Source organism: Homalodisca vitripennis, unplaced genomic scaffold (genome assembly GCF_021130785.1).
Source record: "Homalodisca vitripennis isolate AUS2020 unplaced genomic scaffold, UT_GWSS_2.1 ScUCBcl_1544;HRSCAF=5289, whole genome shotgun sequence".
NCBI classification, from domain to species: Eukaryota; Metazoa; Arthropoda; class Insecta; order Hemiptera; family Cicadellidae; genus Homalodisca; species Homalodisca vitripennis.
The window spans coordinates 24,287-46,695 of NW_025777661.1; the positions used below are offsets into that span (position 1 = coordinate 24,287).

At 34.0% G+C, this 22,409-nt stretch overlaps 1 protein-coding gene across 2 annotated transcripts in view; it reads right to left on the minus strand.

Annotated features, from left to right (window-relative positions):
- LOC124371509 (U2 snRNP-associated SURP motif-containing protein-like) overlaps positions 1–19,276 on the minus strand; it is a 35,819-nt gene extending 16,543 nt beyond the window's left edge. For both annotated transcript variants that reach the window (XM_046829861.1, XM_046829862.1), the window contains exons 1-5: positions 19,048–19,276; positions 11,912–12,028; positions 6,403–6,496; positions 5,174–5,372; positions 401–468 (exon numbers count right to left, since the gene is read on the minus strand). In XM_046829861.1, the coding sequence (XP_046685817.1) occupies positions 401–468; positions 5,174–5,372; positions 6,403–6,496; positions 11,912–12,028; positions 19,048–19,071 (502 nt within the window). In that variant the 5' untranslated portion in view covers positions 19,072–19,276. The remainder of the gene's footprint in view (positions 1–400; positions 469–5,173; positions 5,373–6,402; positions 6,497–11,911; positions 12,029–19,047) is intronic.
- Between the last annotated feature and the right edge of the window lie 3,133 nt (positions 19,277–22,409).

Here is a 22,409-nt window from a genome sequence, read left to right on the forward strand (position 1 = left end):
CATATTTACCAATATTCCGACATTGAAAAAAAATGTAGAAATATGAAATGTATGTGGCTCACTGGTGCCCATGACAGTATTTCTCAACTGGCCATGGGCCACTAGTGGCTCATGATGGCCATCTGTACAGACCACAAGGGCTATAAATGGCCCATATCGTCATAAATGTGTTCAATAACTAAAGTAAATTGAAGCAATTAATTAAAATATGTACTTGAGATAAATATGAATATTGATAGTAAGTGATTTATGATAGCAAAGTTTGAACTACAAAAAAAAGGTTGAACTGATTGTGTAACTTATGTAAGTTACAATTGTCACAAGTTATTGTTAAAGTAGAATTGTATTACACAGTTTTAGGATTGTTCCATATGTCAATAACTAATTCTGTCCTACTTACTTTCCGGATCATCCATCTGCTTTATAACGCCTTTGTATTTGTGTCGTTCTTCTCGCTCTTCTTGGATTCTACAAATAGCAAACGTATTAAATGAGGTTGTTTACACAAAAACCAAATTAAACTGAATTTTGATTAAATGAAACGGTTTCTTAGTAAAGGTGAATTAAGTATATTTACAATAAAGAGAATAAAGTATAGTTGAAATATGTTCTAAAATATTTACTCGGCAAACAAAAATGTTGTCCTTTTATAGTTTCAAACATTTATACTATTGAAAATTAAGAGGTCAAATAAAAAAGTAATCCATATCACTACTAAGATAAGAACAAAGTAGTCCAAATATGTTCAGACTTCACTGATCACCAATTTCGCTTAACCCATAGGACGACTTACAGAATGTTATCACTCTGAAAATACATACCAGATATTCTTGATCATGGAAGGTTTCTGTGATACAGCATAGCTTTAAATTCTAGTTTTCTCTCTCATAATGCAGCAATCTCCAATGTAGTTATTGATTTTCCAATACTTTACACAGCTTAGTATTCAAGTTTGCTTAAAGTCGGCTAAACCGTTGAGTTGAATTAATTTTAAACAAAACAGGAAATCAGCTGTGTAGTTTGAGATAGCGTTCAACTGTTAGATGGAGCATAAACCTTTGTTACGATCAAGTGAAATTGATCATTTTATTGTTATCTATTGGAATTATTGGGACAGTGAAGGAGATGTAGAATACCGTATAGGCTAACACCAGAACGATGACAGTCATTATAAATTTTCACTGACATCGCTTGTTGTTCAAAAAGGCGAAGAACAATACTGGTGGTCCACCAGGCAGTGTTATATTGTTGATGACATATCAGATATCATGGAATAAATTATAAGAGAAGAAATGAGATTTTCTCTCGACAATGTATTTGAGTGGTTAGATAAACTTAATAAACTCCACAATTTTCTTATATACATTTTTGCAAACTCTACGAAAACACTGAAATTAATAGGATCCAGGGGTATAGAACAGGTTGAGAATAGCTATGCCAATGGGTTAACTCAGAGTCGCAAGTATTGATGTGTCTTTTACATCCACTCTAGTGCTTTTTGTGAAATAATAAAAAAAAACAAGCTTTGGAAACTAAGTACAAATAAAACAGTGATATTTTTTCAGGCCTAATTTTAAAACAAGGTTGGATCACTATATCTGTCCAGCTGTCTCACATGTGACAGTCTACTGAACGATAAAAGGGTGCATACAAATTTGCATTCAGCACTTAATTGGATTTCAGGGAATCAAAGGAAGTGAGTTGGCTAATGCAATGGTCACACTGGGAACTCAAGAAACCTTCATAATCATAATCAGCCAGTGAAGTTAGTTAGTTACTCAGTAATCAGAACCATGGCAAACAACAAAAGACAGCAAACTATGAAAACAATATTCTGATAATACAACTCTTGCTTATAAAAAAACTGTCTTTAAAAATCCCATTTTCCAACCCTTCCTCCATTCAAGATTCAAGGTTTCTATTGTCGTTAGGCAATCCATAGAAATGCAATTGACAAAGTCATAGCTAATTATTTACAATGATCACAGCATATAAACCTTAAAAAATACACATTAGGCACACATTTTTCATGTAAGTCAATTGAATAAAAATGAAAGTCAATAAATAAACTAAACTATGTGCATAAATTATTTACTAAAGTTAATGTAAGGTTTTAAAGTTGAATCTACACACAGTTAAAATACAAACATACAAACAAGGCAGCGATGAATTAAGATGGCAGTTGGATTAAAATCAAATGGGCACTTTAACCCTGCAACTGGCTTTAAGCGATTATCGACGCATTAACTACAGTTTCAAAATGGCACTAAGCTATTTTCGACGCATTAACTATGTCGTAATATGATCTCTCACAGCAATTCTATTTTTACTTTGTTTGAAGTAAAACATACGTAAATCTAAAGATAAAGATCCAAGGTTTCATATTATATCATAAAACGTTCTATAGTTACGTTAAATCTTTCATTATAAAATTCTAAACTTGGATGTTCACATTTCCGATTGCCATTTGTTTGCGTAATTTCCGAACATGCTAAAATTGCCGTATGTTTGTCAAAATTCCCTATCGTGAGTTTACGTTCTACACGATCGTAAGTGTTGTCATCGAAAACAGTGTATTCTTGGCTTTCAGAAACATCTTTTCAATAGCCAGTAGGAAAATAAATGTTTATAAAATAAGCGTTTGAAAAGTACGTGTTTTGTAAAATCCCAAAATGCCTAATGCGTCGAAAATAGCTTCATTAAATTTTATTATTTTTGTTACTTTATCGTTGTCTGGAAATAGTGAAAATCATATCAAAACAAAGAAGAAGAATTGCTCTAAGCAACAGTATCGTCAACGAAGACTATAAACTAGTATTTTATTTTTATTCTGTTGCACAATCACCGACTCAGCCAGTAGAGAACAACGCATCGCTTGGTTGCCATGTTGATTTCTCTGTTGTTATTGCGCCAATGCCGGTATTAGTGTATTGCTTGCTATTTATTTGGATATTTTAAACTTTTCGTTGTTTAGTGTGTATAAATAAAAGTTTGTTTAGTGTTTTTTTTAATTTTTGAAGTGAAAAATTTAGAGGTTAGGTTAAGTTTTAGTGAATAGGTTGGATTTTTGTGAAACTGAAAGTAAGCCTATGTTTATGTAGGTTCAGTGTTTTATTACTTTGTAGGCAATTTTAATTAAATTTTGATTTAAATTTATGGAAAGTTATTTATTATAAAAGCATATTCATGTATTTTAGACATTTTTTTTTTACTTTTTCTGAAGGTATTAGCGTTTCATTTCTATGACCTTCGCTTGTTTTATTTTTTTAACAAAAAAATAATAGAGATAAAAATACATTGTTGTACATTTTTTTAAACTTCAATAAATGTGCTATCTATATAAATAATTTTTGGATGAAAAGAAAATTGTTAGCTAAAAAAGTTAGGCATTTATTTCACAATTTTGACTTTTGTAAAAATTAAAAAAAAAGTTTGTTGCCATATAAAAGATCTTATACAATGTATATTTCTATAAATATCATATTTTTCTCTTCTACATATATTATCTCTTAGAAAAAAATATTTTTTTCACCCAATAGATTCTAAAATGTCACAATGTTATACATAATAGTGCTATACAAACTTTTTTCAGATTTTGTAGTTTTTATCGATATATTATTCAAAAGTACCAATTAACTTCTTTTACCTAATTTTTTTTTGTAATTTGTAATATATATAAGCAAACTTTTGTATATTTTAGAATTATTGTAAAAAATGTCATACTACCTGAGAGGGTGTTATACATTTGAGAAAAATTTATTCTTTACTAATATTTTTATGTTAATCAGTAAAAAAATAAAAATACATTGAAATGATTCAATATTTAATATTATTTTGGGAAACTACATTTATTTCTAAAGACATAGATGTTTTTAAAATATTGTTATCTTAAAAAATAGATGAGCAGTGATTAAAATACAAAACCCTTACAAAATCATCAAAAAGTGCCTGCCATTTTGGGAAAAATGATGGCCAGTTCCAAGGTTAAGAAACATCTAAATACGATAGGACTGTATCTATGTGGGTAAACAGATAAACCTGTTGTACATTTCAATTCAGACAGTGGGAGGCCTTAAAGATGAATACTTTTCAAATTTCAAGAACTCCTTTCAGCCTGTTGTTTAAGGTGAGACAAGCATTGCCTTTTACCAACCTCTCGGTTTTGAATCTAGTTCAAGGCACAGACTGATCGCCAATGCTAAATTTAACCGGTTGATGAAATACTGATGATGGCTATAACTGTACGCCTGTCTAGAGTCTATTAGAGTAAGCAAGATTATCATCGATAGACTCCAGGGAGTAAAGAAAATTATTCAGTTGTAATTAGTTGAAACGTATTGAAACATTATAAAAGACTGAAATAATACATTATTTGTACCTTATAGTCATTAAAACTGTTTTTTAACAGAATTTTGGCAGAATAAGACACTTTTTTAAATACAGGAACATGCTACTGTAAATGATAAGATAATTGGTGAAAAAGCTTAGATTATTATTCTGTGGCCAGGAGCCAGCACCGTGCATTAATGATCAATGAATTGCAAGAACTGATATCTCTAAATGAACTAACCACAAGATAATGACAGTACATGTGGTGGCAAAGCTGTGATTACATATTCTGTCACTAGGAGCCAGTACATGGCAGCAAAAACTACTACAAACATTTCACAGTCAAAATTGTATGTGAGAACATCACTAGAGAACGTAAACAGTTGTAATACTCCTATTGTTATTTGAAGAAGGCTGTGATGGATGGTTAAAACGGTTTACTTTTTTGGGATCAAACGGCTATAACTGTCAGTACTCTTTTGGAACCACTGTCAGACACTCTTCAACAGGTTAAAAGGTCTTTTAAGTTTTAGGCCAATATATATTGGGAACTCAACAAGCAAAGTCCATGACCATTATTTGCCAGATTGTATTTGTGGATACTAGTACTACTTCTATCTATCTTTTCCTCATATTGCCACTGGCACAGCGACAATATTGTTAAAAATCATCTAGCATAAAATACATTCATTCAATAATGAACAGGTGCACTGTCAAAATAACTAAGAACTAGTTGAATGGTAAAATAAAATTCAAGTTGATAAATAAACATTAAGCTTAATAGTAAATTATTACAACTATATTTAATATTGTTAACCAATCACAACTTTAAGTATACACTTACAGCTTTAATTCTTCTTTAAACAACTCTAAATTACTCTTCTTTTTCTCCCGTTCTTTCCGCTTTCCCGGTCTGTCAGGTTTACGATCACTCAACAATCTTGCATACTCTTGAGCTCTTTCTGCCGAAGTCATTTTTTCAATCGATTCTGATAAACGGGATTGCGGCTTATAGAGTTTCCCTTTTTCTTTAGTATCCTCCTCTGAAACATAAAAAAATGTTTTTGTGTTGTCAGGAAATATTCAGAATACTAAAACCTTAAAAGTCATTGTATATTTAATTTTTTATAAAACATTTTTCTACACAGGATTTTTATTTAACTTTACTTCCTGTAGACATGGAAGACGTACAACTGTTAGACAACCGTTATAACACATTTACTAAAGTAATGAATGAGCTTTGTGAATTATTAGCTATACTCTATAAATGAATATACTTTATAATCGTTGTAATCATTATGTAACAAAAATACTGTGCGATGAAAACCAGTTCTGTGTAGCAATGCATACCTGAGGGAGACTTTTCAATCTTCAAACGAATTTATTTTAATGAATTAAGCTTGAATTAAATATAAATTTTGCTGTCAATGTAAGAGTTTGCTTGAAAAAAAAATAATAATATTTTCTAATATTAATATTTTTGTTGGTTGCAATAAGAAACAAATTTTCATTTCAAGAATAATTAGTAATAGCGTAAGGTAATTAGGTTACAAAAAGTATCTAGCGAAATGTAGTTTGTTTAGTATCAAGTTTTGTTTTGAAATTGATTAAAATAAAATTAAAGATGAAAATCGTTTGAGTCTTGCCCACAATACTGAATTGAATTGAATATTTTAAAGTGTTTGTACAATAAATATAATTGTTTTAAGGGAGCAAATAAATAATGCAGCACTAGCTTGCTATAGAACTATTATGATTCATTAATGGAATATTCTTTCTATTTTTATTTCTAAATTATTCATGTTTTAAGACTTAAGTTTTTAATTACTAGAGAGAAAACAACAGGGTTTTAAAGATTTTTCAGTCTTTAAAATAAAACAAAGGCTGTTTATTTAATTGCAATGAAATCAATCAAATTTTATAAAAAGAAAACTTAACACATTAATCAACATTACAGACTTAAAATGACATTTCGATTTTTACCTGCATCATACAATGTAGCCTATTTTATACAAATTTAAGTAGAAACAGTTTTTTATGGTACATATAAAATAAATAAAAAATTTGACTTACGCCTTTTTCCAGCATCGTATGTTCCAGCTTTTACCCACACTTTAGATGTTTTACTAGGAGCTTCTTGAAACGTTGCAACAAATTCTTCAAATGCCTAAAAATAAATTATTTATGAGTTTCTTATAAAGTTTACAATCTACAGACTGGGCAAAAAGTTCATACCCACTGACGCAAGCGTTTTTCCAGCACATCATAAGTTTTGTGAGTAAGTATCAAGTGGTAGTTGGGAGTAATTTGTGAATAAGTAACGAGTGGTAGTTGGGAGTAATTTGTGAATAAGTATCAAGTGGTAGTTGGGAGTAATTTGTGAGTAAGTATCAAGTGGTAGTTGGAAGTAATTTGTGAATAAGTATCAAGTGGTAGTTGGGAGTAATTTGTGAATAAGTATCAAGTGGTAGTTGGAAGTAATTTGTGAATAAGTATCAAGTGGTAGTTGGGAGTAATATTGATAGAAGGGAGGAATGTTGAGCAAGCAAGAGAGATGGAGAGAGGTTGACAGTTACAGTTAAACATTCCAAGGTCGACAATGAGAGATCACATTCGAAATTACTTAAAAATAAAATATTACCATCCAGTGTACCGACACTGAATTAAGTGAATCTGAGAATGCTGAACAAATGATTGTTAGAGCCAGATGATTAATAAATACCGTTACATTCCACAGGACTGCATTTTCCATTGACAGTTCGAGGTTGCCTTAAAAAGAAGTTTTTCTAAACCGCTGGGTTGGTTCAGGATTGGATAATGCCCCTGCCCTTGCCCTGTCCTCCAAGACTCACCACACCGGACAATGCACTCTGGGGTGTTATTAAAGACTAGGTGCGGAAACATCAATACACCACGAATGATCAGCTGAAGTAAGCAATTCTGGCAGGAAGGCCACAAGAGGAAGGAATGCCCAGAAGGGAAACGTAATGATTAGCTTTGTCCAACTAAATGGAATGAAGAGCCAAGCTGCAATAGATTTATTGCAAGCCACGGCCAGGAGGAAGAGGTTGGATGTCATCATGCTTAGTGAACCTAATATTGGGACAGCAAATGATCAATCTTGGTCTGTTGATGCTCGCCAAGGGTCCTGTGTAAAAAGCTTAAGTCAGGTTCATATGGTAAAAGGAAGAGGACACGGAAACAATTTTGCATGGATTGAATACGAGCGGTGTATCGTGTGTAGTTGCTACTTCCCTCCTGGCAAACCAATCATGGAGTTTGAAGAAAGCCTAGAAGAACTTGCGGCTTTTAGAAGGAACTGTAGAAAAGGAATAATCATTGGTGGTGATTTTAATGCCAAGGCTGAAGAATGGGGAGAAACGTGCTCAGGAAGAAGAGGAAGGTTAGTTGTTGACTGGGCTGCAGGAAACAACTTGGTCCTGCTAAATGAGGGGAAAGTGCCAACATTTAGAAGAGGAGAGTATCGCTCCATACTCGACCTTACTTTCGTTACAGAAGATTTGGCAGAGAAAGTAAGGTGCTGGCATGTCAGTGAGGAGGAAACCCTAAGCGACCATGAGCAGATATTTTTTGAGCTGTGCATGGACCATGAGGAGCAGACTGCACCGTTACTGCCAAAAGGGTGGAGAGTACGGCCGAGTGACATGGAACCTTTGGAGGAGGCTCTGAGGCGTCACCTTGATGAGATAGATGGCAGATCAGCGCATGAACTGACTCAAGCATTGGATGAAGTGTGTGGGGAAGTATTGCAACCAAGGAAGCCTGGTGCTAGGAGATCAGTATACTGGTGGACCGCGGAGGTGGCAGCCTTAAGATCATCATGTAAGTCTTTGCGGAGGCGACTTACCAGGGCGAGAGGAAGATCGCGACCAGATGCAGCTGAAGTGGATGTGTTGGTGGTGCTGCTCAGACAAGAACGCCAAAGATACAGGAAAGAGATCTTGGAAACCAAGAGACGCAAATGGCAGGACCTATGTGACCTACTTGAGGCAGATCCGTGGGGAAATGCCTACAAAATTGTCATGAAGAGATTTGGACGCAACCTACCAGTGCTAGATAGAGAAACAATTGAACAGTGCGTAGATGTACTTTTCCCTGAGCACCCACCTGTAGTGCATGAGGAAATTGTTGCTCTGGAGATTCCACCTTTCACCAAAAATGAGCTTATCGTGGCGGGAAAAAAGATCAAGTCTAACAAGAGCCCGGGACCTGATGGCATTCCCCCAGAGGTAGTAAAGGTGGCAGTGAGTGTAGTCCCAGACAAGGTCCTTAAAGTGTTAAATATGGCCCTGAGAGAGGAGAGCTTCCTTGCAGGCTGGAAGATGGCAAGACTGGTCCTCATCCCAAAATTGGGTAAGCCAGAAGGCAGACCAGACTCATACAGGCCACTGTGTCTGCTGAGTACTGTGGGGAAGCTGTTTGAGCAACTGCTGGTAGGAAGACTACAAGAAGAACTTGAGAAAACCAATGCTTTGTCTGACAACCAGTTTGGCTTTAGACCTGGACGCTCAACAGTAGATGCTGTGGACATGGTCATCAAGTTGGTACGACGTGCTGTGGGTGGAGGCCGACAATACCGGGAAATACCAGCGGTGGTCCTTTTGGATGTGAAAAATGCCTTCAATAGTGCTTCTTGGCAGAAGATATTGCAGCGGCTGAAAGCGATTGGAGTATCTCCATATCTTAGGCGCATGATTCAGGCGTATTTAGGGGAGAGAACACTGGACCTGGGAAATGGAATGAGGAGGCAAGTTACCAGTGGAGTTCCACAGGGATCAGTGCTTGGCCCAACCCTTTGGAATGTCCTGTACGACACTGTGTTTCGCTTGGCTCTCCCGCCTGGGGTACGAATTGTCGGGTATGCTGATGACTTGGCCCTGGTGGCCAAGGGAAGCACGGAACATGTGCTAATGGAGAGATCCAATGAAGCCATTGCACGAGTTGGGGATCATCTGCAGGAACTGGGACTTGAGCTGGCCCCACAAAAGACTGAGGCAATTATCATGGCTGGAAGGAGGAGACTTCGACCGATCACTTTTCGGGTACAGGGTACGACTGTCACACCGAAGACTAAGGTCAAGTACTTAGGCATTTGGCTGGATAAGTCAAGAACTTTCGTTCCCCATGTTATGGAAACAGCAAGAAAGGCCTCAGTAACGGCAATGGCAATAAGTGGGACTATGAAGAATGTTCGGGGCCCCAAGGAGTCAAAGAGGCGGCTGATTTTCTCAGCAACACAGTCCATACTCTTGTATGGTGCACCGGTGTGGGCGAGTGCAATGCAGTTTGGAAGAGCAAAGGAAGCTGCACTAAGGGTTCAATGGCTTGCTGCGATGAGAATCACATCAGCCTACAGGACGATATCTCTCGACGCTGTTTTGGTGCTCGCTAGGACTCCTCCTATCCATCTTCTGGTGAAAGAGAGAACTGACAGCTACCTGGGAGAACGAGACAGGGCGGAGCTGCAGGAAAGACTGAGGGATGCTTGGCAACGAGAGTGGGAGGTCTCAAGTAAGGGCTCCTGGACCAGAAGGCTCATACCAGACATTAGAGTATGGCTTCAAAGGACACATGGGGAGGTAAATTTCCATGTGACTCAGATCCTCTCAGGTCATGGGTGTTTCCGCCGTTACTTGGAGAGGATTGGCAGAAGTAACTCAAGTATATGCCACTACTGCAGAGAGGAAGATACTGCTGAGCACACTTTCTTTTTCTGTAAGAGGTGGACAGAGGAGAGAGCCAATTGCTGGGAAACAACCGGACAACTGATACCTGAGACTTTGGTCTCTCACATGGTGCAGTCGGAAGACATGTGGAACGCAGTCAGTAAGATGGCCTTTTCCATTATACGGAAGAAAATGGAAGATGAGCCGTGAGGACTTGAGGTGAAGAAGGAAAGCATTTAGTGCAAGACACTCACCCAGCTGAAGAAATGCTAAAAGTGGGGCTTGGTGGGCAGGAAGGACGAGGGTGGGGTTTAGCGGGTCGGCGATCTTTATAACGTAGTCAACCCCGCATGCACTGGAGTGAAGGGAAGAAGAGAGAACCCTCCATGTATCTGATTGCAGATTCCCCATCCTCAGCCCAAAAAAAAAAAAAAAAAAAAAAAAAAAGCAATTCTGGCTTCTTTTACAACAATCAACCAGATTTGCTTAAGTGACGAAAAAATAAACATGGTGCCAAATAAATCTGTGCGTTGAGTATGATGGGATGCACAAATAAGCTTTGGATGCCTTATCTTGTAAGTTGAATAACAATATTATTTGAATACCAAGCAAAGATTTTTATTTAACACCGGCAACTGTTTTACGTTTAACAAGCAGTGGGTATCAACTTTATGCCCACCCTGTATAAAGACCTATAAGTTAATATTTTGAATAACAAAAACTGTACATTTATCTTAACATAAGAAGAAATAATGTTGTTCGTTTTCTTGTATGTAGGCTATTGTATACATTTAAAACTAACACAATAACATTTTACTATGTTTAAAATTTTTGGACATTGAAATAAATGAACTGAAATGAAATGATTAGAACAGGTGTTAACTAGAAACAGAATTACCTTTTTCTGAGCTTTTAATAAAGACAAATAATTTAGAATTTGTGTTCTACATTTATTGCCTTTTGAACAACTTTACGTAAAACCTGTTATATCCAGCCCTTTGAGGCATGAAACTCTGCAAGCAAAGAATTGCCCATATAGCATTCCTCCTTATCTCATTTTTAGCTCAATCGCTTTATCTCCTTTGTTAGCTGGCAGGTGAGGACAGGAGGTGGAGATTGGAATGGGGCTTTGTTTCCCTTACGATGATATCATCAGTGCTAGTTTTTAAAAATAATGACCGTGGCGTAACTGAAGTGCTCTCCTGTCATTACTGAATGCCTCTTTATGGCAAAGTAAACTGGTATTTATACCATTTTGAACTGTATACTCTACACACATATGCAACTACAAAACCAAAAATATCCAATGGATTAGTATAGTTTTAAAAGGGTACTTTCTGATTAAACGGAGGCCACCTATTCAAAGCACGCTGCTGCTATTGTGGTTGCTTAATTATCGGTGGCCTCAGTTTAATCAGAAAGTAACTTAAAAAGTATCAAATATAACTTATATTTGATATGCCTTAAGTATATAAACAGTTCCGGCACAGTTAGTATGGTAATCATTTTCAAAAAGTTTACGTAGTGCCTTCAAGAAGTAAGCAGCAAAATCGCTGATTGATTTGAATAACTTACGTTCTTAATGTCACAATTCCATATCTGGCCGTCTTGTTACCACATTGGACAAGAAATGAAATGTTTACTGCATATCGATAATTTAAATGTATCTAACAGCTGATCAAGCATACAATTCAAACACAGGTCCTTGTGCACAAAAGCTTTAAAATATTATTTATAAATCAGATAAACAAATATGATTTAGGCCCGCCAACTGGTTGAGTATTGATCAAACAGTATTTTATGTTTAACATACTCAAGTTTAAAGAAACGTTATCAAATAATTTTAAATCAAAAGATGTACAAATATAATAAATTGTTAATAGTGAATAACTAACCTGAGCAGCCGCTTCTTCTTGCTCTTTTTTCCTTTGCTCCTCCATTTCCTTCTTTGACATGCTACGTTTCCCCATAGTTCCGACTGAAAACGCTTTGAGCTTCTGCTCTGCAATTTGCTAAAAACAGATAAACAAACGTTTAAACTATACAAAATTAAAACATTCAAAAAATCAAGTCAATTCAATATACTGGTGTTAGCTTTACTTAATTCAGGGAATCAGTAACCGAGATCAAGTTTTATCAGGCTGTAGGCTATTTTTTAACAAAGCTACTAAGGGCCGCCTCTTAAGTTACAATGTCCAAAGGGGGTGGGGAGAGGGTTTGACTCCATGTTATGTAAGTATTAAACCTCCAGAATTAATTAATTGAATTCGTTCACTAAATTTGCCTAGAACGATATTTTTTTATAGAAAGATTTTAAAGTTAGATTATATTTACCCCACCCCTAAAAGAAAATGAATCCTTTGATAATATTAAATTTTGCGAAACTGTCTCTTATAAATTCAAGTAGCAGGTGGTAACAAAATAATGACTCGGAGGTCCATCATTTTAGGAGACAGAAAGTAAGGCTGTATGGCTAATGACATTGTACAGATATAGACCTGTGACGACTGCCGCGACAAGCAAGCACACGCTGAATCCAAATCATATGTCAGTACGTGTACATTACACTTGAGTGTATGGGATAACTATACGGACCAAAATACTGTGATCGAAATAAACCATTCTGCCAAACCAAACTTGACATGACTATATGAACATTTGCACCGAATTTTGGCATGTCAAATTATGCAAATGTTTGTTATGCAGATGGAACACTCATCCATTTTGAGTCAGTATCGACCTGAACTCGTGGTTAAACCTGAACAGGTAACTTCAAACGAAACATAACATTAGGTTTAGCCTCGTGGTTCAATCCAAAACCGGCTGGAGCTGATTTGTACTAACGTTCTGCTAGAATTAGACTTGGCACGGGATATTCTGTTCATATAGAACACCCATAAGATAACATAGGTTGTGATAGTCAAGCATTTGTGCAGTAGTCTTTTGGTCCTTATAGTCAGGCCTTAAAAGAAAAATTTTGTATTACTACAAAACAAGTCAGAGGTCTTTTGATGAAGCTTTTGTACAAGCTCAAGAACGCCTACAGAAAATAGAAATGAAATTGTGTTGTATAAGTTGAGCTTAAATATTGTCAATGACGGTAGAAAATGTATTTAATTTGGAATATTTCAATTCAATGTTCAAATGAGGCAAAAATTTAATAGTGAGAAACTGTTAAAAAGATAATGACCTCTGGATAGTAAGAAAGTAGCATTATTAGATTTCTAGATATAAAAACATAGCGGAACCATAACTACTATAAATTTAAATACTTACAATGTTATTTGGTTTGACATTTTGGTTTTGTATTAGTACTTTATATAGTCATAAACGTATTGGTGGTGGTGTGTTAGTACTTCAGTACCAGTACCACATTTTCACATTTTTAGGTAGATATTTTCAATATGGTTATTATATTTCAAAACTTAATATTATATACCACTTGATGATAAATTTCACGATGAAAAATTTGATGTTACTTGATATAATCAAAATCAATAATAAAATACAAAATAACAAAATACTAGCGAAAAGTCAAAACTAGTTATAGAAATGCCACTAATCGTGTTTGCAATGGATGTCTTTCTTCGGACCAGAAAGTAATAAACAGATGTTTGACGGATGCTCTTATTATGGAAGAAATTCTGGTACTTTCTGTTTAAATGGAAGTCACCTATTCAAGGCACGCTGCAGCTGATGAGGTTAGGCAATTTAGGTTTACTAACCTAATCTAACCGTTAGTATTTATTATGTAACTGCCCACCCAAATTTGCTAAATCCTGTTGTCAAAAGTAGCATACAAAGTTTTGTTATTTTGAATCCTGTCAAAGTGGGCAAGCAGAAACAACAAATCAATGTTTTGTATTCTAGCTTCATAATTTTGGTGTTTACTTGTTACACATTATTATTCAATAAACAATATATTAAATTTAACTACCTATGTGAAACATCACAATTAATCTGATAGACAATTTGTCCTACTTAAATCTAGTTTTCCAATAGCTAGTTTGATTAATCCTTTTACAGCTGGACACTTTTTATGTAGTATGTTGAAAAATGGCAAACTTTATTTTTATTATTAACTTGCAAAAAAAAAAAAAAAAACATAGATTCATTATTTTCAATCATAAATTGATAAACTTGGTATATTTTTTTACAAGTTGTACTTTGCTGTACAAGCTTTTCTGGAATTAAACAAAAAATTATATCCTTAAACTATTTAAACTAAATATTAAACCTCCACCATATAATTATATTCACACAACGGGCAACATGCACAAATAAACACATCTGTAGTTTTCAAACTAGTTGTAATTTGCGCAACTACGTAAATAGCCTACACACATATATTTCAATTAAGTCTATTCTGGTTCTGATAACCTATCTTCCTATTCTGATAATTATTAAGTTGAATTTGGAGCCTAATCTATCAATAAGGGGCCACCATAACAATAGAATATTATCAATATACATAACTATCTGAACTACTAAAACCAAAATGCTAAATCAAATTACTTTATAGGTAGGCCTATTTTAATATATTTTTATAGTTCAGCTGTTTTAATATTTAAGAAAGTAATAATTTAATGATGCTTAAAAAAAACTATCTAGGCTATGTATATTTATAGGCTGCGGTATAATAAGCGGCCACCAAGATGCAAATATTGACTTAACATTTTTTTATAAACACTGAGCAATGTTTTAATTGGCTGCAAGTAAAGGGGCTAGCTCCTTAAGTTCGAAGTATCCTGTTTGTAGTGAGGAGATGTAAACTAGAATTAAAGGTAAAGAATCAAATAGTGTTTAGCCACAAGAAAAGTCAGCACAAACACAACATTGCAAAAAACGCACTTGAAGACTTTGTTGAAATCAAACAACTATAACATTTTAATCAATTAATGTTTTGGCGACATCAGTGTCTGCAGAAATACCATTTCAGATTGGCTAAAGTAATCGTCAGTACTACGCTGCTCAAACAGACTTTACATAAAGTTTAACTATTTTATGTAATTTGAAACAAATATATTTCTTAAAAGTATAGCTTCTCTATTAACATTTTAAAAGCCCAAAACGTAATTCAGCTCGACGTCATCGTTCACAATTTATTCAAAGTGAAATTGTGTTTGGAAATAAATTCAAAATTCAAATAGTGTGTTTTGTTAATGACTAATGGCGGCAAGAACAGTGACGTACGTGTCTTCTTTGTTTACACGCAGTCACGATTATCCTTGAAAATACTTAAGTTAGCCTAAGTAAATATTATTGTTTTGTTGTAATTATATATTATATTTTAATTTTTAAATTATATTAATATTTATACATTAATTTCTAAGATTGAAAACTAGCCAAACCATTTTGTTCTTTGAAATATCTATTACAGTACGTTGTTTAGTCCGACATTTTGCTTTCAGTCCTTTGCATGGTCATGAATATCGATGATTTCGTATCATTCAATAATCATCCGATTGTGTTAGTGGCCGCTTATTATAATGCAACCTAATATTGTTTAAAATTAATTCAAACAATGTAAAATAATTTTTTGTGGTAATTAGCTAATGACCGTAACTACAATGGTGATGACCTTTGTTATGTGTCACAAGCTGTCAGATACGCATTCTTTAAAATAATAAGTAAGTTGCTTTTTGTATACACATATATAGTGTGAGCCAACTTTGACAGAAGCAGATGTTGAGACAGACAAAACAGAAACATTACAAAATCTGCAAGTGTTTCAGCATGATCTCCAGATGACAGATATAAGAATAGCTTGTTGAAGGTGATGTTTTGGAAGTTAGAGCCAATGAAGATCTCAGCGATGACCAAATCATTGCTATTGTGCAGAACAAAGCTGAGGAAGAAGAAATTGACTCGGATGAAGAGGAAAACCATAATTGATAACATAGTGAGTCATTATGCTGTTAGATACGCCTTTGACGTTGCGCTGAAATACATTGAGCAAGATCCAAATGCGACCCGATGGATGTATTTTGGACAAATATAGAGGGGCACTTCCCTCATGGTCAAGATTGACAAAATTGAAACAAAAATCCATTACTCAATTCGGGTAGGGTACGATAAGCAGACCCGGTCTTTTATATTGAAGAATGTAATCATCGATACCTAATATTCGCATCTCAAATCCTAGACTATCAATCAATATATGAGTATCTAATCCTCAATAACAATCATTTGTTTTAAATTAAAATATGAATTTAATATTTACAGTGATCAAACAAATTATTATAACCAAAATTAGGAAAACTGAAGACGACCATATTTGCTCCTTCCAGTTACAGTTTGTTTTCTTTCCCACAAATTTCACATAATGGTACGAATCCAACATGTTGAAGTCACAAAAAACATGTCTTATCTTTCAAAGCAATGTCGTTTAGTTTTCTAAAATTGGCAGTCATTTTTAATAATAAAATGTTACTTATAAATAATTGAAATATTACGAGTATTATTTGAAAGTGTTTACAGCTGTTGATGTAGATTATTTGTTCAGTTAATGGTTCAAAATAATTAATTAGGTACTTTGGGATTATACCGACCACACCCAGACATGAATCGTTATTTCACATTTCGTTTCTACTGATTACTAGATTAGCGTAGAACAATATTTCGTCAATATAAAACAGGAATTGTCTTATCGCAAACCCCTCCCCATCCTCAGACAGAGGTCAAAGTCGAGCGTCTAGTAGATAACGTGATTGCAGAGTCTCGCCGCCCGTTCAGCTGGTGCATCGCTTTGTTGTACTTCCGTGTTTTACCTCTACATTTCTCCAAACACAAAAATTCAACAAAAACAAACATTTACCAAACTAAACTCTTTATTAAAAAAACACTAAAAACTTGTTTTTATTCTTGATCACATTCCGCCACCCAAAATGCGAGTGCCTCCGGCCATCAGCGCGGGCTTTGGCAGCACCTTCGGTGCTGCCCCGCGCTGATGTCGACGAAAGAAAAACATCCCTCGAGATAGTACCTATCAGTAAAATATCAAATTCTAGAGGGGCTAATCAGAAATATAAATTGAATTGTAATGGAAAGGCAATTATGTACCGTGCAAATCACGTGATGCCGCGCGGTCTGCCGTAATCAGGATTCTCGAGAAAGATAAGATAACAGCGACAACAATAACGATCACAATACCTGGAAATGCTTGTAAGTTTGTAATTTTGTAATTGAAGAGTTGTTTTTTCGTTCTATCATGTTTGTTTCTATAAATTTCTATTTTTGTGTTCTTCATACTAGTGTGGTCGGTATAATCCCAAAGTACCATTAATTAGTATCGATTGATTATAATGATGGTTATGATTAAGTAATATCGTTTGCCAATTTCGATATAAAAAACCGGGTCCGCTTATCGTACCCTACCCGCTATTTTTAATAATCAAATGTTACTTATATAAAATTGAAACATTACATTACGAGTATTATTTGAAAGTGTTTACAGCTGTTGGTATAGATTATTTAAGTTAATTGTTCTAAATAATTAATAAATATCGATTGATTATATCAATGGTTATGATTAAGTAATATCGTTTGCCAATTTTAATATAAAAAACCTGGTCCACTTATCACCACCTACTCCTGAATTCTTTAAATTTAATAAGGTAATATACATTCGCTTAGATTTATTCACATTTTCATTTAATTTAAAAACTGTAAATGTTTTAAGCAACATAAGAATGCTGGTATTTACAAGTACAATAAAATTGTTCGCTTATTGTAGGCCTAGTACACTGCATACATGTAGTTTTGGGTAGGGTCCAATAAGCGGACCCGGTTTTTTATATCGAAGAATATAATCATCGATACCTAATATTCGCATATCGAATCATAGACTATCAATCGATATAAAAGTAATAACAATCATATGTTTAAATTAAAATGTGAATTTAATGATAACAAATAATAAATGAACATAACCAAAATCAGGGAAACTCATAACTTTAACTAAATGAAACAGAACGAAAACGTTTTTACTAAAGTTGTGTCCACCATTACCTTCTTTTTTTGCATCTGAAGACGACCATGTTAGCTCCTCTGACAGTTACATTTGTTACCTTTCCACAAATATCACATAATGGATTCTTACGTACTAACCCAACATCCTGAAGCCATAAAAAACATATTTTATCGTCTTTTAAAGCAATTTCGTGAAGCTTCCTAAGATTGACGGCCATTTTAATACACAATGTTACGTGAAATTTAAAATATTATCTTGTATTATTTGAAAGTGTTTACAGCTGTTCATATAGATTATTTAAGTTGTTAAAAATAATTCATCAGTATCGATTGATTATATCGATGGTTATGATTAAGAAATATCGTTTGCCAATTTCGATATAAAAACCGGGTCCGCTTATTGGACCGTACCCGTAGTTTTTTCCACCTGGGAAAGGCGTTTTTTGCTCCTCCAGATATCCAACCCTTTGGCCGTTCCAACCATGGCTCGGTCACGTCATGGTCGGATATGAGAGGTTCTACTATATTACTATTTAGTTAAAAAAATAGCTGAACCATAGCATAATATAAAATACCTAAAACATAATTCGGTTGGTATGTAGTTTAGATTTAGTCAGAAATATCAATTATTCAATAGACGTGATATCATACTACAGCCCAATAAGTGACAACATCTAGGCTATTTAGAATGTTTGGTGTTCCCATGTGAACAGTAGACAGTCTATCTAATCTAGTGGTGCTAAATTAAGATGAACCTAGGCCTAGTAGGTAAAATGTTACCCGAATATACAAATGAAATGTAAATACTACTAGTAGGTCTAATACTTGTAACCTAACATTTAACATGCCAATAACTAAAAGTTGGTCAGCAAAGACCTAGGTACAGTTAAGATGATAATGCTCTAGCAAAGATCAAATCAATCGTAGGGTAATTTCACTTGAATTTACTTTAGGACACTTTGACAACTCTTGTAGCTTAAATATAACTTAACATTATGAAACACTATAAAATGAGTTAACCTGGTACTAATAAATTGTGAATAATATACAATAGAGTTACCTTCATTAGTGCTTTATCTCCCATATTTATAAGTAACAGAACAGTGGTTAATGTAAAATGATCAAACTTTATATGAAACTTCAATTATATTTGGCATTAACGATATTGAAAAGTTCACTAGTAACACTAAAACCGAAACATAACCGTCCATTTCATCCCTTTTTATACTAATTTATTCAATTCCAATTCCAACCGAGCAGTGAACACCGCAACACAAGCCAAGCAGAAAAGCATAGCTGAATGAGAGTGGGAGTTGGATAATCATATCATAGAGTATTAAAATATATCAACAAAGAGGAGGAAAAAGATTACTTGCTTTCTAAAAAGAGAGTACTATATTAGATACTACGTAAAATTTAGACAAAAACGTAAATATATACTTTATGTTACTTTACATTGTTGGTGACCAATGGTAAACAGTCCTTTCCACTATTTATATATCTTATATATTTTTAGTCCAGTACCATAAATATTACAACTGATTCTAAGGAATTACTTCTGACAGTCCAGAGATACCACTGGCGATACCGATTGTTCATGTAAAGAAAACCTTTGAATCATATGGAGCTGAATAATTATTCTTTATTGGACACAGATGTAATACTCGTGTAAGATAATACAGATGTAATTGGACCAGTAATACTCGTTTGGTATAAAACTAGGTTTAAAAGTTAGATTCACACTAGAAAAACCTAAACTTTAAAAAAATCAAGCTAATTAACAATTAAAGTAGAAAAATATACACGAAAAAAATGTTTTGAAGTTAAAGTTAGCTTTTTGTTTCGTTTTAATTAGGGTTTTTTTCTACATAAACTTATGTAGGAATGAGGGATGTTCCTTATATGAGTCGCAGAATGTTGAAACCTGTTTGGCATGTTTCTTAACAAGTACAAGTATTTTTGTAGCACACACTGCTCCGCCTTCCTTTTAGTCTGATTTTTAAGTTTTAAATAAGATTTTATTAGTTAATGTTGAGTAGTTTTCCTCAATTATAGTGTTTTTTTTTTATTTTTTCCAATGGTTTTACAATTTTACAGAAAATTATGACAACAAAGAAAGTAATTAAAGTCGATCATGGAATGTGATATTTTTGCTCCAGCCAGTTCCCAAATAAAACTTCCTCAGTTTTTTGTTTGTATACAATATACCAATACATTTACCACAGAAGTTCAATGTCAAACTTATGAAGCTATTTTAAGATTCACCGAAGAAGAGTAAAATGATTTGAAATTTGGTATTGTAATTTGTCTGGAGTCTCAAGAGCTCCAGAAGCTAATGACCCTAGCTTTCAACACATACACACCGTCACACGCGCAGTCCGTCCTGTCTGCCTCACCCGTCGATTCGATTACTTACGTACTAGAAACTTAGTCTGTAAAAGTACTAAGTTTTACATTTATGATATTAGGTTAATCTACACATGACTAGCTGGTAGCTATAGTGGAAAGTGTTGATTCAATATACATTTTGAATTTACCTCCAGTTCATCTTACTTTTAGTGCCTTAGCCTTCCTCCTGAAGTAGAAATGATGAAAAGAGTTCATTCTGACTTTTATTCCTGATGTAAGGGCTCATTTGTTCTTCATCGCCGACTTAAAAAAAATCTCATCAGACGAACATGATTCCAGATATAAGGAATAAAGTTTGTGACAGCGTCACACTTCAGACTCAGCAATAAAAGAGGAAAGTGAACTGGAGCTAAACTCAACATTCACATTTACGTTAATGTTCTTGTAATTTTTGGAGTTCTGCATTTTATTTCGTGAACATGAGTCCAACTCAAAATGACCACCAACAGGGATAGTAGGCAGGCTAGATTATGCAAGCGATGGTGTGAGCGCGTCCCGATGCATGGGTTACTCAATCTTCTGGGGTTCTTAAGGCTCCCAAAAGCATATGAACCAACTTCCTTACTATGCGATTGTAAATCAGAATCAATTTAGGTATCAAAATTGATTCCTTTTTCTATGCAAGAGATGTGTTATACTTAACACTGTTTATTGCTGTTTCCTGCTCATTTGCAACAGCTAGAGAGTAGAAAATATCTGAATTTCAAAGTTATATTTATGTTTTCCATCAAACTCTTCCACTGCTGAGTGTGCCCTCCTAAGTTCAGGCTGAGAGAATAATCACTGATTTTTGAACACAATATATACGGTACAACCTTGGCTTGATATTAGATGCTAGATTTCACATAGCTTTGTGTTTTATTGTAAAACCCAAGATTAAATAAAAGATTATTTAATGCTGATTTATGCACGTTTTAAACATTTCAATTCCAAATTCGGTTTTATCAGATATTAATCGCAATGGACAACTCTCTTTTATGTTTTATTGCAAACATTTTCTTAAAAAATTTGAAACCAAAAGCAAAACAAAATATCTCTTTTCCCCCAAAAGTTTAGGTACGCCATGTTGATGACGTTTTTGCCATATTTATTAATATTCTCAAAATGTTCTTAACAAATTAAATTTAATTGAAACAAAAATATTTTTGAAATATAAACAAATTCACCGTTACCATTTTTGAAAGCATTGGCAAAAAAGAATAATAGCGTCATAGAATACAAAATTTACAAAATACCCACTTAAAATAACAAATTCATATACAACACACGATTCAAAACATTTATCCTCTTAAGAAAGAGCTACTTTCTACACCCTGCAAGTAGGGGTTTTTTTTCTTCCCTAATTAAAATTACCTACAAGTCTGAAAAAACGATACACAAGTTATTACACGAACAAACTAAATAATATGAAACGTATAGCAGTTCTCAATGGATACTCCACCATATTAATTTGCAGTTTATTGTAACAATTAAAGAATGTTATCAAAAACTCAAAAACCGTTTAAAAAGTAACAGAGGAAAAACATATTTGGCAATACATGAATTATGTCAATGTTGAGTTTAGATTCAATTCACCTTCCTCTTAGTGTAACGTTTGAAATCTGATGAGAATGATTGCCCGCAGAACTGGAATATTTACAAATCCTGACGAGATAGAATTATTAGTAGTATATTTACAATCCTAACGCGATGCTGATGAAATATGATTACTAATAAAGGTAATATTCGTATATTTACAATTGTGAAACGAACTGACGAGATAGTATGAGTAGTAAAACTAGTGTGTTTATAATCCCGAAATTAGATTGCTTGGCGAGATAGAATTTTGCTAATGATGTAAATATGTTTCCAATTCATGGTACGATACAGACAAGATTAGATTTAGTACAAATCTCAATAAGCGTCAATTTCGTCACAACCAGTCAATAATTGGTATAGGATTATAAAATAAGTACTTTTCTATATTTATTTGTGATTAAATTTTACAAATTAATTAAACAAGTCGTATACTTA